Source organism: Hipposideros armiger, unplaced genomic scaffold, assembly GCF_001890085.2.
Source record: "Hipposideros armiger isolate ML-2016 unplaced genomic scaffold, ASM189008v1 scaffold_212, whole genome shotgun sequence".
Classification (NCBI taxonomy): domain Eukaryota; kingdom Metazoa; phylum Chordata; class Mammalia; order Chiroptera; family Hipposideridae; genus Hipposideros; species Hipposideros armiger.
In genome coordinates this window covers 2,647,826-2,666,666 of record NW_017731562.1, presented here as the reverse complement: position 1 = coordinate 2,666,666, position 18,841 = coordinate 2,647,826, and the positions used below count along the sequence as shown (strand labels likewise).

The 18,841-nt window shown below is 36.0% G+C and overlaps 1 protein-coding gene across 1 annotated transcript in view; it reads left to right on the top strand.

Moving 5' to 3' along the window:
* Positions 1–18,841, top strand: part of ZNF385B (zinc finger protein 385B) — a 95,441-nt gene that overhangs the window by 8,339 nt on the left and 68,261 nt on the right. The window contains exon 2 of the mRNA XM_019654017.1: positions 2,392–2,534. Coding sequence (XP_019509562.1) covers positions 2,392–2,534 — 143 coding nt within the window. The remainder of the gene's footprint in view (positions 1–2,391; positions 2,535–18,841) is intronic.

Here is an 18,841-nt window from a genome sequence, read left to right as displayed (position 1 = left end):
TCAAATTTCAGGCCCCAAAATTAAGGTGCATCTTATACATGGGAACGTCTTATACATGGGGAAATACGGTAGTTCTGCAGGTTTTCTTTTTTTTTCTTTTAATTATTTTTTATTATGAAATACACATTTTTTAGAATTAGTTTCAGCTGTACAACACAGTGCAATAGTTATACTTTTTACCCCTCGAAGTGACCACCACCCTTGCCCAATCCGCCGCCCCATTTCCCCCCAACATCATACATATCTATTACAATTCCCTTGACTCCACTCCCACGCTATACTCCACATCCCGTGTCCATATATATATATTCACTTATAGTTGACATACAATTTTTTACAACATCAGCTTCAGGTGTGCAGTGCAGTGACCAAGCCTCTTCCCCATCCATGATGCGGTCTCCCTAGCAAGACATGTGACCACCTGACACCCCAGTTCTGCTGTTTTGAAAAACAGCCTGGATATTCTCAAAAGGTTAAACCAGGTTATTAAGACAGGTTAGTTAGTATAACGTCAGGAAGTCAGGAATTCCCTGGTAGACTGAGCAAAGATAATAAAACTGGCCATTCCTTACACTAGCCATTTCTTTTAAAATTATAAGATAACTCCCCTCATACTGGAACAGAGACATCAATCATACCGCAGAGCAACAAAGCCATTTAGAAGGACATTACGAAAAGCATTTCCAAGGCTAAGCAACAGAACAAATCTGATAAACACCTTAATGACAGGCACCAGCATTCCAGCATTCCCCCTCCCAGGCAGAAAGAAAAGTATAAAACTCAAGCCTTTTGCCCTAGCTAGTGGGCATCCCAGTTCCAGGTATCCCCTCCTGCTCGGGAGCTGTAACCTTTCTCTTGCTTTAATAAAACTATCCTCTGCTACAAACTCTACCTCTCTGGTCCATGTCTCCATTCTTCGACTTCACGAGACCACAACCCCGGCACAAGAAATATCCTACGTCATTATTACCACATGACCTCACGATCTCCAATTCTACTCTTAAGTATATACCTAAGAGAACTAAGATCATATGTCCACAAAAAAACTTAGAAACAAATGTTCATAACAGCATTATTCATGTTAGCCAAAAAGTGCAAACAACCCCAATGTCCATCAACTGATGAATGAATAAGCCAGAGGTAGTCCATATACAATGAAATATTAGCCAGCCCTAAAAACGATTGAAATTCTGTTACATGTGACTACACGGATGAACTTTGAAAACATTATGCCAAGTGAAAAGAGGCAGTCACAAAAGACCTCATATTGTGTGATTTCACGTAAATCAAACACCCAGAATAGACAACTCTATAGAGACAGAAAGTAGATTAATGGTTGCCAAGAACTGAGGATGTTGGGAGAAAATGGGGCGTAACTGCTAATGGGTATGGAGTTTCTTTTAGGGATTGTGAAAATGTTCTAAAATTGTAATGGTTGCACAACTTTGTGAATATGCTAAAAACCATTGACTTGTACCCTTTAAGCGGGTGAACTGTCTGGTATGTGAATTATATCTCAATAAAGCTGTTATATTAAAAAAAAAATTCACACCAGAGCCTGTCTCTCAGGGAGCCACCTGCACCAGCAATTACCTATCTGCAGTCTGTGGAGGCTCCAGGCTAAAGAAGAATCATTGTTACGGCACAGGAGTGCTTTAAATCTCCTATACGTGGGCTAAACCAGGTGTCTACAGAGATGACAGCTAATATAATTGTTAAAAGGGATAGTTGCTAAAATAATACAAGGCTCATTAGATGTAAAAGTTGAAGATAAAAATTTGAGTTCCCGTTCCAACTCCTCCCTGTCCCCCAATACCCTGCCCCCACCCAGGTCACAATAACCTCTTTTAGATTCTGTAACTCTCCAAGGTCTAAACTACCTATTTTCCACAAAGGGCAACTTTCAGTTTGTTTTTATAGAGAACAAATTGCATCCTAACCCTCTTGGAAGCAGGCAGTAACTGTAAGAGTCCAAGGTTCCTTTCCCTTGTAAAAACCCTGTAATTATCTCTGATTTGCCTAAAATGTGCCTACTAGCCATCCAAAAACTGAATAGTAAAGACCCATCAGGCTTCAAGAGGCTCCTCCCCTGCTGTCCTCGATTTTTGGCTAGTCAGAGACCTAGGACCTGTGTGCTATGCTGTGTGTCTCAGCCGAGACGGACCAACCTTGGCCATTGCCGTGGGGAAGCACTGCACATCGCTGTCTTAGACAATGAACAAGGAGACCCTTTTAAACTGTATTTTCTCCTCCTGTGCCATTTGCTTCCTTCTAAAGTAACTCTTTTGCTTGCAGGTTGCAGCTCAGCAGTCTGGCTTTGGCACTGTAGGTTGGGGAGGGAGATGAATGTGAGCGAAAAGATTGAATTTATTTTTGTTTTGTTCTTGGCAGGCAGTACATGCCACACTCCCGCCCTTCCTGCTCTTGTGCGCACACCTACCCTGATGATGCAGCCTTCGCTGGATATCAAACCATTTATGTCTTTTCCAGTGGACAGTAGTTCTGCTGTGGGACTCTTTCCAAATTTTAACACAGTGAGTACACGCATTTTTATTTTATTTGTGTCCTCCTCAATCTCTTTTGTGAATAACCAATCTATGTAGCCTGTTTCCTAAGTGTATAATTTTAGGCCATATATTTCTTACACTGCTCAGCTGTATTACGGAAGATAATGCTTCACCCATGGCAGTTAGTCCAGACAATAACCAGCATATTTATTTTACAAGTGTTTCCACAGGTGACTTTTCACCTGTTGCTATGGGCAATTTTGGTAGACTTTTCAGTGGCTCAAGCAACTCATATCATTTCTGGGACGCTGTTCCCATGCTCAAGTACACAATTTAGAGATATAAGCCACATTGATTTTTCCCTACTACTGTATATATATAAAAAAGTATATGGTTTATCTCTCTGGGTACATTTTTATTTGGGAGATAGTTTAGGTAAAGACTCTTACACAAACAGAATTTTTATTTGCAGGCTATTGTGCATTATATGAACCTGACTCTGTTAGTAAGTAGAAAAAACTCATTATAAATTTACGCGTACATATTAGTTGTCGACATGATACTCTGACATTCACTTTAAAACCTATGAAAAATATTAACGAATTACCTATCATTACCAGTGTTCTTCACTCAGGTCAGCTGACGTTTTATCTGAATGAAAAACATTCTGTAGCGGTACCAAGTGGAGCACGACATCTTTCAGCAATAGAATCCAGTGTAAAATCACTTCATAGTCAGATTCTAACCTTATAGTAAGAGAAAAGGTTAAACAGTTCAGGTGATTGCATGAATTATGCCTGGTAGGTCAGTAAGTACATGGTATTTGGAGCACAATGGTCTACATAAATGATATAGAGTTTTAGCAGCTGCCATGATCAAGAAAAAAGAATTGCATTATCAACACCACCAGACAGTGAGCACCTGAAGTACAGCCAAATGTTTCCTTTTGCAAATTTACTTTCTGTATGAAGTGAGAAAAGCCAGAAGATTCTTCCTCGAGGGCTGTAAATAAAATCTGCTGACAGTCCTCTTGGTGGCTTAGCATGGTAAGGTAATCAGAAGTTAGGGGGTCAGCCAACTAAGGAGTGCTGGCCTTGACTTACCAAGGAAACAGGTAAATGTCTTTGTCTTCTTGGGGATTTTCAGAGACAAGTCACACAGGTTGTTTGTTTGTTTGTTGTTAAAGGCATAAACAGGTGAGCATCGTTTCTAGTGTAGTGGAATGGCTCAGTAAGATAAGTCACGCCTGGTCACATTAATCCATCAGGAAGTGACTGCCCCAAAGACCAGTGGCCATGTCAGGGAGCTTGAACTCAAGCATGCCTCTATTGAAACACAGATGATACATTCCAAACATCACTTAATTAAATTATGGACTTCTTAAAACATGCACTAGGTGTTTGTATTTTGCTTCATGTGCATTTGGAAGACAGCATTTGTAGCTACTGCACAGGTACAGTCGTAGTCAGGAAGCAGCATTGACGGTGTGGATCAGTATAAATGGCTCCTACTGCGGTTCACCTCTCCGTATTTTTTTTTTAACACATACGTAGATACTTATTTCAAAGATTCAAATAAAACATTTGCATTCAAAGTAAAATGTGAAACTCACCATTCCCCGCCTCTGCAAACACACTTACTCCCTTTGCTGGAGGAAAAGACCCTTAAGCAGCTGGTCTGCATCCTTCCAGCCCGCTTCTAGAAGTATATTATGTATATACCTAATGGGAACTCAATCACAGCTGTCTTTCTACAGTTGTGATCATCTGATTAGCACTATTCGCTAAGTCATTTTTTTCAATTATCCAAGTGCCTTATGTATACCTCTGTGTTCTTAAGGTCTATAAGACAAAACTGGAAAGAATATTTTCATAAAGGTTCTTTTTTTTTTTTAAGATAAAAACACAGTTTCATAATGACTTATAAGGTGGGTTTACAGATGCACTAACTTGCCTTTTTATTTGTTTCTGTGCTATACACAGCAATTAACCTTATGATATATATGAGAATATCCAAAGAATAGTTTTATTAATAGAAGCTCTTTTTATTTTCCTTCTTGGAAGAAACTTGTAAGTTTCAAATGAAAATACTTTGTGGTTAAGGTGAAGAATATAGCAAAGAACTTCATGAAAAAAAATCACTTTATTATAGACAAGGCATTTTTTGCACAGACAGCCCTTTTGGTAGTGTGGTAAAAATTAGGTCATTGCAAGCAGGACCCTCTACAATCTTATAAATAAACGAATTTATAGGATTGTTGGAGGGTAACCTGTGATTTTTTTCACTGAACCACAGTTTAATTACTGAAATCCTATTCCTATAGCCTTTTGCATTCTCATGTCCAACTCACCCAATAGATTTCCTAAGGTAATTTCATGAAAGCCATTGTCAACATTTTCCTCAAAAAACATTACTATATCACTACTAATAATTACACTAGATTATTGTATACTTATGATGTTTTACATTCTTCAAAAGACTCAGACTTTAGAACATTTTAGTAGACCATGATCATTCTTCCTGTTGCCTAGAGGAAGAAAAGAGTTAGTAAAGGAAGAATTGAGACTTGAATTAGAATCTTCTAGCTTTGAAACTCACATTCTGGCTCTTCTCTGTCCTAGGCCGTTTGGGGCCATGTCACCTCCCACCTCATTCATGGTGAACAAATCTCAATCAAAAATCTTTTGTGCTCTTTTCTGGAAACATGGTAGAGAATTTTCAGAAGAATCAATAAGTAGAAAGAGGAAAGGATTTTTTGAATACTTGAAATGAACCTTTTTACAAACAATATCCATGAAACAGAATATATTTTTAAAACAGTTATAATTTTTTGCTAGCAAATTTTAAAAGTATATTTTACTCAGTAGTCCACTTCTTTTTTGAAAACAAAGATGAATGTTACTTTAATCACTTTATTTTTAATCAGGATAATATTAGTAAACATAAGAAATATATTTTAACTCATAATTATTATCAATAGAATAAAAACACTATAGTCTAAGACCATAGATGAAAGTTTTAGAAGTTTGAAGTTTTACTATTTTTTTTCAGATTTAAATGTGTGTGTGTATATATATATATATATATATATATATATATATATATATATAGAGAGAGAGAGAGAGAGAGAGAGAGAGAGAGAGAGAGATGGCTTTCTCTTGCTTTCATAGTGGAGTATGATAATGTTACATCAGAAACATAGCAAAATTGAAATGGGATTCTGTCATATTCCCAAACAGAATAGATGCCTGTACTATACTAAATTGTATGCAATGAAGAGATATGCCTCAGAGCGTGCATTTTAGTGTCTGTCTTGCCTTATGCTCCACAACTGACATAATCTCTGTGTCAATGTTTATATGTGAAGATTAAGCAAATAATTGGAGACATTGACCAAGCAGAATTATGAAGAGCTGTGCTAGGAAAGGTAGAGCTTGAATCACTGATAATTTATGATGGGCTAAAAGTCAAGGATGCATACCTAGAAAATGATGATGCTAACTCTGCACGTCAGCAGTTGTGCTTTACGGAGAGACTGTTTTGAGCCACTTACAAGTAAAAGACGGTGCAAACAAAAAACATGTATTTTTAAAGATCTCGACCTTTATATCTAAAGCTTAATAGGCTTCTCTGCCTGGCTACCCACTAAAGCTCACTTCTAACCCTGCCACCCTACCTTCAATTATTTGTTGTTCAGGGCTCAACTTCATGTCGCCTCCCTCACAGGAAGTCTTCTGTGACTCCTCAGGTCTGGATTAAGGGTCCATTCTCTGTATTTTCAACGTACCCCCAGATTACCTCCGTTATTGTACTTGTCACACCATAGTCTAATTACCTGATGATCTTCCTCACTGGAATGTCAGATCCTTGAGGACAGGAGCATATTTCATTTCTCTTTATTGGCTTGGTGTCTGGCACAGGTGCTCAGTAACACTTTGCTGAAAGAAGAAAGAGAGGAAGGGAGAAAATGACAGAGGAAGGGGCCCCGTTCCTTGGTTTTGAATGTCCGTGCTCTCCCATCCAGCAAAGGGAACACCAGCATTTCTGAGCTCCTTCTAAACATGAGGTTAAAAGGCACAGGTGTTTACTTTTACTTCTATTTTCCTGAGAACTGTCCTTTCCTAATCTAAAGGTAACAATTAGTTACAAACTTCTCCCCAGGTATAGTTCCGGCTTTCTCTTGTATAGATGATGTGGAAACTTTGCTGCGAGTATTTACTACATTCCTTGTCCTAAGCCCTAGTCTTAAAAGTTTTTAGTTAAAAAATAAAGTCATTAGTTATTGAATTTTATTGAAAATATGGAGTATATGCACTAAAGAGTTCTGGGTTTGGGAAAGAAGATAAACAAAATAAATAAACCAAAATTACCTCAGGGCCCAAGAAACTTATAAGAATTAGATTAAATAGACTAGAAAAGCAAGATAATAAAAACCAAAAAGTATAGGCAAAGTGAAAATAGTTAGTGAACATTATAGGTTTTAAGAAAGAGGTTTTTTTGTATGCTCGTAGCACTGTTTTCATTATTTTGTTATTCACTGTACTTTAAATTTGCCAAATGTTCCATGGTTGTCCTTTACTTGTACATAATATTTTGGTGGCTTCTGAAATATATGCAATTGTTTCTCCAATTAGAATTAGAATCTACCATCTCCTTTACTGTGGATCCAATTTTTATCTTGATTCAACTGGGATAATACTTGGTGTTTAACAGCTAGGATAATACTTCATGTTAAATTCTCCTTAAGATGATACTTCTTCAGAATTGAAATAAATTGCATATTTACCGGTATTGTTTTAATATAATATGTGTAGTAGAAGAAACATGTACACACATGCTGTAATGGACTGAATGTTTGCATCCTCCTCTCCAAATTCATATGTTGAACACCCAAATGAAGGTCTTTAGAGATGGGGCCTTTGAGGGATAATTAGGGTTAGACATGCCATGAGGGTGGGGTCCTCATAATGGGATTAGCGCCCTTATAAGAAGAGACCCCAGAGAGTTCTCCCTCATCCCACCACATGAGAACATGGTGAGAAGGCATCTATTTGCAAACCAAGAAGAGAATGCTCACCAGAACCTGACCTTGCTGGCACCCTGATCTTGGACTTCCAGCCTTCAGAACTATGATAAAATGAATTTCTGTTCTGTAAGCCACCCAGTCTATGGTATTTTGTTATGGCAGCCCAAGCCGACTAAGACATATATGCAATGTATCTATTGTATGTGATGATAAGTAGATCACTTCCTTTTTAACAGCCACATATTGTGTACATGCATAGATGTATTTGTTGGACTCTCCAGGGCTACAGCAATAATCAAGAGCTGTCTTGAGACCACAGTCACCTGTCAGTTTCTCTACAGACTGGCATGTGTTTTTCATGCCTATTTTATATTTCAAAAGTCTTTGTCAGTCCTGTTGTGTTTTTGCAATTGCTCCACAAAAGGAAAACACAAGCACAGTGGCGGTCATTGCTACTTTATTGCAAGAGGCTCAAGATCTTATTTTTGTGAAAAATAACCTGATTTTTACCGCCTACCTTGAAATTATTATTTTCCTGACATGTGAACAAATATGTGGAACAGAATAAAGATTATCTCTAAAGTCCCAAATCACTATATGAGTCTTTGAATTATCCATGATAAGCTGTGAAATGATCTATATGTTTACCATTAATTTTATCATTCTGGGTTCTTTGAGATTCTTTCATTAATAGTTTGGCAATAACAATGATTTTTTTTTCTTTCTTGTAGTAGAATTAAATAGTATATTTATCAAGAAAGTCCAAAATAAATAAGTTGGGAGTCAAAATCACATTTATATTGCTGTTAATTCATGTCATGCCTCCCATGAAGTGTTCTTGCAGGGGAACCTGAAGTAAGCTAGAACACTGAACTTTTTTTTACCTGCATTTAATTCCTTTCTCTGCTTAATGAAGTCTTTATTTAAATACTTGGATAAACATTTTTCTTTTATTTGAATTTTTTCTTTAATTTAAGTAAAACCCTTTACCTCTACTAATGCAACCCGAATGTGAATTTTGCTGTTGAGTCTTCCTTATTACTTTGCTGTCATTAGAAAGTCATATATTCTATATTTTCCAGGATACTAGTATGTCCAGCTACTTGAAATGATATATGTATCCCAGTCAAATAAAAAAGAGACTATGGTTGAATTTTTATTTTCATGATATGCTAAGATATTTTGAAGGCTAATATTGTTTTATATGTTCTAAAGAAATGTGTTGTATTAAAAAAATGCCAGGCTGAAATTTTCCATGGTTACTCCAATTTACTGGAAGTGGGAACCGAAAAAGGCCTATTATTGCCCTTAGACAAGTCAACAACACCACTACCCAGACCATTAGAAAAATAATAGTTATGGGAAATCTTTGAAATGTGGTACAGAACTAACAAAGATTTTATACAAATATTTAAGCATAGATTCCTGCTTAGAAACTTTTACATCCCTATTAAATATGACAAAGAGATAAATTATGTAAAAATGACTACTGGGAGGAAAAAAATACTATATGTGCACTATGGTATCTGTTTCCACCGCAAACCACAGCTATCCCTTTAAATTTAACTCATGTCCCTTGCCTTATTCAAAAGTCTCAAGATTTATCTACTGAAGACTTGGTTTTCAAATCCCCCTTTTTCTGTTCTTTCTTGAAACCCCTTTAGAATGTGTAAATCTCATTTATATGGTTTGCATATCTCTGTACATGCATGTGTGTGTATAATGTGTGGTCATCTATGTCCTCTCTCCCTAATTAAATTACTTGTTCAGGGTGTTTAGGGAAAGGCGTTCATTCATAACTACTTACTGAATGTGTACATGTGCCAGTCCTTGTGCTCAGGAGGGTTTACGGTGACTAAGACAGCAGAGGTGCTCACTGAGAGAAATGACTTCCTCCTCTTACATAATTCACCATAACATAAGAGAGGATTCGCTCACAGTGAATAGCAGTCAATTCAGTTGATTAAAGTTGCCAAGAAACATCAGATTAAGACCTCGATAGGTCTTCATAGGGGACGGGAACACAGGTTTCAGGAGCCTGAGAAAAGAGGCATCCCTGGTCCCACCATGCTCTGTCCTCTTGTCATGTCCCTTTCATTAGCCTACCTCAACCTCACATGGCTCTGGATCTACATCTTCAGTGCTAGAGTTTCAAGGATTATGTGTACTTGGAGGGTACATCAGATTTTCTGGCAAGGCAGGCCTTCAGCCTTGGCGCTGTCCCAGGTCAGCATTTTTCAAGAGTACAGTCAACTTGGAAAAAGTGTCTCTGTCAGGCCCTCTACTTAAAAAAAAAAAAAATGTATCTCATTCTTAACAAATCTTCAGTTAATTAAAAGAAGTTGAAACCAACAACAACCTTGTTCTTGGCTTCTCAGTAAACAAGCCTTTCTGTGCTTGTGGTAAAGTGGGAGAGCTTAATAAGTATAAAAAGTAGCAAAATATTGTACAAAACATTCCCTCCAGCCCTGGAAAAAGTATTTCTAAATTGCTTGTTCTATAAACATTAATTGATGTTCCCTGAGAAACTTTTATCAAAATCTTGGGAACCCATCCCATAGCACAGACTTTTTTTTTTTTTCCCTCCCTCTCTCTAGATTCTTATATTCAGAATTAAGTCTCAAGTCTCTTTTGGGGAGGAAGAACATGTTTTGGAATATTCTAGACCCTATACTCTTATGGTTGTCGTTGAGGATGCTAAAGATGAATTAGAGTGATGTTTAGCAATCCATGAAGTTTCATCATCTTTGATGAGCTCAGTAGGAATCTTGGAAAAATACATTTTTTTCCACAGATTTTGCTGTTAATTTAGGTTTTCTTACCCTTCTTTTTTATGTTCCGATGCTTGAAATAAGATGAAAAAAACATAAATTATATGAATACCTTATTTTATGGAATTTTGGTATCAGAAGGCTTTAGCATATTTTAAAGACATTCTATAATTAATTCTTTTAATACATCCACATATGAAATAGGCTACATGTGTCAATATTGTATCCTTTTGCCAGATCAGAAGATTGAAGAATATAATCCAATCTTCTCATTTCTTTCAGTAGACAGCTCTGCCACTGAAAAAGAAAAAAGCTAAATATCAGCCAACCAAGAGCTGGTCTCTACCCTACCATATCCTAAGCTTAAATGTGTGTATTACTCACAGGTTGTTAAAATTTTTTAAGTACTCAATAAATCCTTGTGGCTTCTAAAGTCAGGATGAAATACTCTCGTTTGCAGTATATTCTATTTAGAAGATAGATTTTCCTTGTCAACCTTATACGTGTTTTCCCTGGTTGTGAATGGTTTCTAGATCTGAGTGGTAGAGTAGAAAATATATCTGATTTCTTTCACAGGCTTATGATTTACAAATAATTAGGATTGTACAGAAAGTCTCTAACAATTAAAAACATGTGCCTGAGTCTAATTTCTTTGTTTTCCTCATGTAGACACCAAAACTTCCATAATATGCCAAATGATTCGTTGTCATAATAATATAATCAAACCCACAAAATCCCTATTTCCCAAATTGAGGTGATGCTATTAGATGCTAAAATTATTACTAATAGCCACTATTACACAGCATATACTTAACTTTCAACTTTTGAAGTACTTACCTTTTAAACGAGTTGGGGACATTCATTTATCTAGTCACTCATTCATCAGCTATATCTCACCTCCTCCCAAAAGCCACCTGGAGTGTTCCCTCTCAGAGAAGTAATGCTGCTTGACGTGTTCCAAAGTAAGCCTCAGCAGTCCTACCTGGCCTTGACTGTGCGTGTTGCCACCTGGGCAAACAGGAACCAGAGTGGAGGGGAGAAGTGGGTAGAGCTGTCTACTTCACTGCATAGGGCAAAAGCACCAACTCGTATCTGGACGCATTTTTTTTTTGCATCTTGAAAAAGCCACTTAACTCCTCTTTACCTCTTTTGAAAACTAGGGGTGATAATACCTTCCTAGTCTATATCATTACATCATGAAAATTTGAGTTTATTATGTTTATGGAGAATTGAGGATATGACTGAATATTTAGAAAATTTCTAGAATTTAGTGAGAGTCTGTGAAAAAAATGCATAACTATATACCATATCACCACACTATTTTTAATAATTTAAAACACCCATGAATATCAAATGAGATAATGTTTATGAAAGAACTCCTAAAACATCAAACTTTATCCTTATAAATAATATTAAGGTCTTTATGGATATTTCGATCTCTTCTTCCTAACCAATTCCCTTAAGTAAACCAAGTTATGTTTATTTATCACTGGGGCTGGCTGTGTGCATTAAAGCAATTCTGATTAAGGTAGATGCTAAGAATATACATATGGCTAAGACCTGGTACTTGAATTTGAGAAATTTACCCTTTAACGTAGCCATGCCTAGTAGTAAGCAGGTTTTCAATTTATGTTAGCCGAGTGACATAACAGCAGGGCGTACATACTTAGAGCAGAACCACCCGCTGTCTGAAACCAACCAAGAGGCACTGTCACTGAATTAGGAGCAGGAAGGAGGAGAAGGTATATTCTGTGGAGGCTGGGAGTAACCACAGCAGGTTTGGCTGGATTATATTTTTCCTCATTTACCTTCAACAATATTTAGACTTTAAAGGCTGTGTATAATCAAACCCACCAAATCCCCATTCCCCAAATTGAGGTGAAGCTACTAGATGCTAAAATGATTACTAATAGCCACTACTTCATGGCATACACTTAAGTTTCAACTTTTGAAGTACTTACCTTTTAAACTAGTTGGGGACATTCATTTATTTAGTCATTCATTCATCAGTTATATCCCATGATTTTGAACATGAGAGCTGTGTACCTGTGACACTTTGCCACTGACTCCTAAGACATACCGACTTTTTCTGTTATATTTTTTAAATACTGTTGACTTCCAAACATAGAACTGTATTCTCAAGTTATTCATTAATCAAATTCACATTAATTTAAAATGGCAATTTAAAAAACTGTATTTTAAACTCAGTCACAGTAGTCAACATATTGAGTTACCCGGCATGTACAGATCATGGAAACTTATACTAAAAATTCTTCGGCCTTTTGACTGTTACAAATCTCCCTTTACCTTTTCTCTCTCCCCCAGCCCACCTTTTTCTGAATTTAAATTGTCAATCATATGAGAAGTACCTGCTTAACCTGTGCCCTGAGCAGTGACCTCTAACTGTAAATTTGATGCTTACTCAAACAAGATTCGTAGTTTCATATTTATGCTAAAATATTATACAGACCTTAAGGGTATGTACATATATATGAAAACTAATTTTTATAACAATATAAATACCAAACTAAATAAAACTTGAAAGATTATACAAGCTAAGATATTCATAGCTCCATAGCTACTAGAAACAACAGAGAAATGTATCAATCTTTAGACTTCTGTGGGGGTGGGGGGAAAGGTCTAAAATAGATACATTTTAAATCAATTCCTTCATAAAAAAACTTTCCAGAAAGACAGCCTGTAGCACATAGATCATCACTCCTTGTATAATCAGAACCTCCATTGTCCTGAGAGAGAGAGAGAGAAAGAGAGAGAGAGAGAGAGAGAGCTGCGCCTCACAGGTTTGACCCCTTTAAAAGGTGAGTAGCTTCTGAAGAAGCATTGAAGCACCCAGGAGTGCAGTTCTTTGAAGCTACACTTCTAGGGAACCATCATTTTGTTACAGAGCAAGAATAATATCAGAATTTCTTGGGAATCAGTCATCACAGGAAATTATCAGCAGTTCATACATTCCTTTTTGCGTTTGCTTCAGCCTCAAGGGTAATCACAAAAGATTATAGTCTCCATTTCGGTCTTCAAATCACTGAAATACTCTTCTCTGCTGAGAGCAGGATTGATTTGCAGAGGCCGGCTTTTAACCCCAACTGGGGGAGGCCAATTGGACTGCAGTGGTTTGATAACTGCCAACAATTGTTATTGTAATATTGTTCTGCTGGGAGGCAGGAATTTGGTGATTCATGACTAATTATATGAAATCTTTTAAATTAAATTGACATATCAACTTCTCATGTTGTTAGATATAGGTATGTGTCCCATTTTAGTAAAAGAGTTGGAGTTTGGGGAAGGCAGAGGGGTGAATAAAAATTTCAAATGAACATTGTGAAGACTTTGAAGTGTCAAGCGTCCTGATAGGCTGAATTTCAGAACAGGAAAATCACAATAATTCAGACACCTTTCTGAAAATCTTCGTAAGTGATAGATAGATTATAAATGCAAATGACTTTTGTTTCATAACATTAAAACTTTCACGAAAGTTACTGAGCGATTTTTGTGTTTTGTGACAACTTGCTATGTGGTTCATGTAGCGTTTTCTCCATTGCTTGATTAGGAAATCTTGATGTCATATCCATGCCCAAAATATAAGCAAGTTGGACACATTTGTAACGTGATGATGTCATGTGCCGTGATGATTTCTCTCTTATATATGTTGTTCTATTCACATAGATGCCGCAAGGGTTTTGTGAATATTTGGAATAAATTTGGTGGATAAAGTAGTTTTACCCAGAAGTGACTACATTTCCTTACAAATTCCAAAGACAAGGAAGACATTCAGTTTAAATTACTTTGAGTTTGAACAATATCCTCATTGCAACCACATAAAAGTAATTATAAATCAAATGGATAAATATTAAATGTTAAGATGTACCATTAACAGATCCTTATTCAATAAAGCAATTATAACTATAGAGAGCCAAAGAAGGCACTTTATTAAAGCTCTTTATTTTACTTTACAGGTATGATATATTTTGTATAATATAAATGCAGAGTTGAACCAAAAATGTTTTTTGCTGAGAAGTTAATATGTATTATGCATCAGTATGTATATGTATACACATACACATCCATACAAAAAGGCCAAAGCAAGACGAATATATGACATATGATATTTTAGATGTCACCTGTCTACAAAACCAGTCAGGGACCACTTTCCTAGTTAAAGTTTGACATATTCAATGTGACAGGTAAGCCTGCACGAAGGAGGACCAGTAAAATCAATATCAGTCTAGCCGTGACATCCTTGGATAGGAATGGAAGGCGGGGCAGTTAAAATGCAAGATGCTCAGTTAAAGTTGAATTTCAGATACATAGCAAATCATTTTTAGTATAAGAATAACCTACGCTACATTTGGCATATATTTATACTAAAACAATGGTTATTTTTTGCAAATCCGGCAATCATACCAGGAGATCTGGGTTCTGGTCTTCGCTGAAGAGGCTCAAGCAAGGTATTAAATTTCTCCAAATCTGTTTGCATTTTCGAGTAAGGAGGTTGAACTGAAATTAGGCTGGTGGGTCTGGGGTCTGAGCTCCCTGCTTTATCCAGAACTGTTTTTAGTGTTTTATTGTATTGAATGCTTAGTTAGGATTCTATTTTGGGATAGGGTTGGGGGAATTTGGGGTGGGGGTGGGGGGCTCAAACTAAAACAAACAAAAATAAAACAGTTTGAAGATGTAGTTGATCCCTGACATCTTACCACTGTATAATGAGGCGTGGGGAGTAGCACCCGAGGTACTTAGCTCTGGAGCATTGCGGATTTGTTCTCTTGCATGGAGTCTGTTAGTCCTCAACTGTCATGTTTCTTCTTAGTGAAGAGTAAGAAATGTGTTCTCCTCCATTTGGGGAAAACAACACTTCACTTTCACGGTTCTTTGCCAGAATGAAGAATACATCCCAACAGGCCCAGGTTTCCGATTTTGTACTTCTTCCTGCCTGGTGGGGTTTTCTTTTCATCTTACACGTTTTTAGTTTGTGTCATGGACCTGTGCTGCCTCAGCATCAGGATATATCTGATTAATAAACAGTCAAATTTAGCTTTGACAGAATGGTTTTGAAAGAATGTCATTTAATGCATCAGGCTGTTCAGGAAGCATATTGATTTTTAAATCAAGAAAGCTCATGACTTCCCTAGTCTCTTAGAAAGCCCTTGTAATGTTTTTTTTTAGCCTGTTTACCATAAAACAGGCAAGCATATCCTTACTTACTTAGTAGAAAATTAGCACCAATAAATTTTAAAATTACATTCATAAGTATCAGCAAGTAGCCTAGTAACTTGTACACCATTGTTTTCTCCTAAAAAAAAAAAAAGAAGCTATTTTTTAAATCAGATATACCTCAAACTTATTTTTGGCAATGAATTTTATGTTACGAAAATTTAATCATGGAGACAGTTTTAGGGTTTGTTTTCAAGTCACTATTTGAAAAAAAAAAAAACAGGAAGGGCCAAGAACTAGGTGACTACCTTCTATTCAGATCTTACTTAGCCTGTCCTTCCAAACTTCCAGATGGATGTCTTCTTTCAAAGTACTGTAGAATAATCACTTCTCATGACCTACCCTCAACTGAATATCTTATTTAGTATTTTACACATCTGTTGAAAAACTGTTCTTCAGTTCACTATTCCTGAAATGATTTATTTCTTGTTTTATTTTACCCTGAGGAGACACAATACTAAACAACATAGGAAATATATGATTCATTTATTTTAGGTTCTCCTAGGGCCGGCCGAGGTTAAGAGCTTGCTCAAGAGCATGAGCTCTGAGCAACAGGGTCACCGGTTTGATTCCCGGCCCGAGCTGAGCTGCCAACAGGTGGCAGGATGGCTCAGCTAAAAAAAAAAAAAGAAAAAAAAAGTGCTATTTTAGAGTCTCTTGGTAAATCCAGGTTCTGTTACCACAACTCTGAATAGTATACTCTAGATAGCTTTCTTGGTGTTTTTCTTTGGGAGATATACTTTGTTGTCAATTATGTATGCCCTGGGCAGTTTGTTTGTTTTGTTCGTTTGTTTTTGAAATATGAAAATGCCTCACTGATAAATATAAATTATAAATACTTTAAGGATAGTAACTTTTTCACAAACAAAAATTATTGATAGTATTTGTCATCATTTCATTTCTTCTTCCGTGTTATTAAAATTCACAACAGATAAATCTGTATCAATTCCTTGAAAGATTCAGGGTAGTTTTTAATTTTTCTTAAAAATTTTGTAAGTTTTCTCATATTCCCTCAAAAGGGCATCTAACAATTTTATACAAACTTTTTGTTACCCTGCCATTGACAAATGTTATAGATCTTTCAAATCTGTATATAGCCATTGGCCAAAAATTATTTTAGTTTTAGTAACATCAAATCTTGATAAAATGAAAACCCTTTCAGGAACTTTCTTGGTATCCTGATGGAAAAAATACCTCTCTTTCCTAATGGTTTCCAGTTACTTCTAAGTGTTTGCTTGTTCAAGAATGGAAACAAAGACAAGTACTGAGTTTTCTTAGGAAACATAATTCAGCTCATTACCTTAATACTTTTTTACCTATGTTGAAAGGAGCAGTTGCAGTTGGATTTGAAGGTGGTCTGGCCTCCATTAGTATTATATCACATTAACCAATTAGATCTTTCAAAATGCATTTTTAAACCTGAATCTGGGTACATGTACAATTGAATTTCAAGTCTTTACACATCTAATGTTGGAACAGGAACATCAATACCCAACACACTGCTGGATATGTGAGTGTCCATGCAATGAGGTTATGAGTGGACCTTCAATTAACGCTCATATCCATTGCTGACATACGCTGAAAGTCTTATTTGCTAAACTGAACTTTTTAATGTGCTCTTTGATGTGGCTTCTTAAATTACCCAGCGGCATAACTACAGCTTTGCTCTTGATCCCTGGCAGCATGGAAAATCACCAGCCATGAGGAGCCAGCCAGGAAAATGGAACATTTTACATTTGTACTGACCATATTTATTACACACAAGGATCTACTGTCAAGCATTAGACATTCAACTTCAATAAGGTACACAGGTCTAATCTTATGGCATCTCCCATTAACAAAATAACTACTGTCTGAAGCAGAACTTAAAAATTATTCCTGCCACTCAAAACAATTTAAAATCTGTCAAGAACATTAAACTGGTTTTCCACTAAAGAGAGGGAGATGGTGAAACTACCCATTCATTTGCTTTTTTTTTTTTACACGTATGTAAGTTTATTTTAAAAAGTTTTTTTTAATTATAGTTGCCATTTAATATCATAGTAGTTTCAGTACAACACAGTGATTAGACATTTATATAACTTACAAAGTGATTACCCCAATAAATCTAGTACCCACCTGACATCATATGTAGTTATTACAATGTTATTGTCTATATTCCCCATGCTATACTTTACATCTGAGCCCATTCATTTGCTTTTAGCTCTTTTGCTTTTATCATTTGGTAACTCTTTAAAGTTCTAAAAGTGTTAAAATAATAATAATAATAAAAAACATTATTTTCTTGTAATAGCGTCATAAAAAAATCCTGTTACATCTTAGATAAAAATATGTCCTTTTTTAAAAACAGAAGAAGTAACTAACTCATAGTCATTGTGCTATTCACTAAACACCAGGCCAATCACACTATACAGAAACCCACTAGGAAGGTCTCCAGTTGAGATGCATCTGGCACTTACACTCATCCATAGAGAAGTTCCAAAATGCAGGTCACTTTCATTATCCTTTTTCCTTGGGGATATGATGATAGTGGTGGCTCTGAGATCCAGTTATTTTCTCGGAACTTGGTAGTTGAAGAAAGTCCTCTGTAGAGATCTCACACGGACTACTTTGAAAGCTGAAGAACATGCCCCTTACTCTACATTTGTTACAAGTTGTACGAATTCTATGTCAACTTCTTAAATCATGGAATAATGTTCCTAATTTTACATATAGTATGGTATTACATGTTAAAGTATCTGAATCACAGTTATATCAAGACAACCAATGTTTAAAAATTATCCATAGTAAAATATTGTTTCATTCCCATTCCCCTGTTTTAATTTTTTTTCAGTACTTAAAACACTGAAAATACTTTATTACTTTAGATATATAGGTCTCCCCAATTAGAATGTTGTATTTTGAAGGCTTGTTTTTCATTGTATGTCCAGCTCCTGAAACAGTGCAGGACAGGCAGTTAATAAACTTTTGTTAAATGAATCAATTTTCAAGAAAATATAGTTTTTGTACAAACTAAAAGCCATACATTTATAAATGTGTCATGTGTTGGAAAGGAGCAAAAATTCCCAAGGACAGTACTAAGTTGATATGAAATACTTAACCTCTAAAAAGGCTAAATCCTTTACTATCAGAATGATCTAGAAAAAGGACATAATTTTATGGCAGAAAATAATGTTTTTTTAAATTCTTCCAAAAATAAAACCAAAATGGAATTTCTAAAAAAAATAAGAAAGAAAGAAAGAAAGAAAGAAAGAAAGAAAGAGAAAGAAAACTACTGGAAAATGAAGTATAGTTTTCCTTTCAAA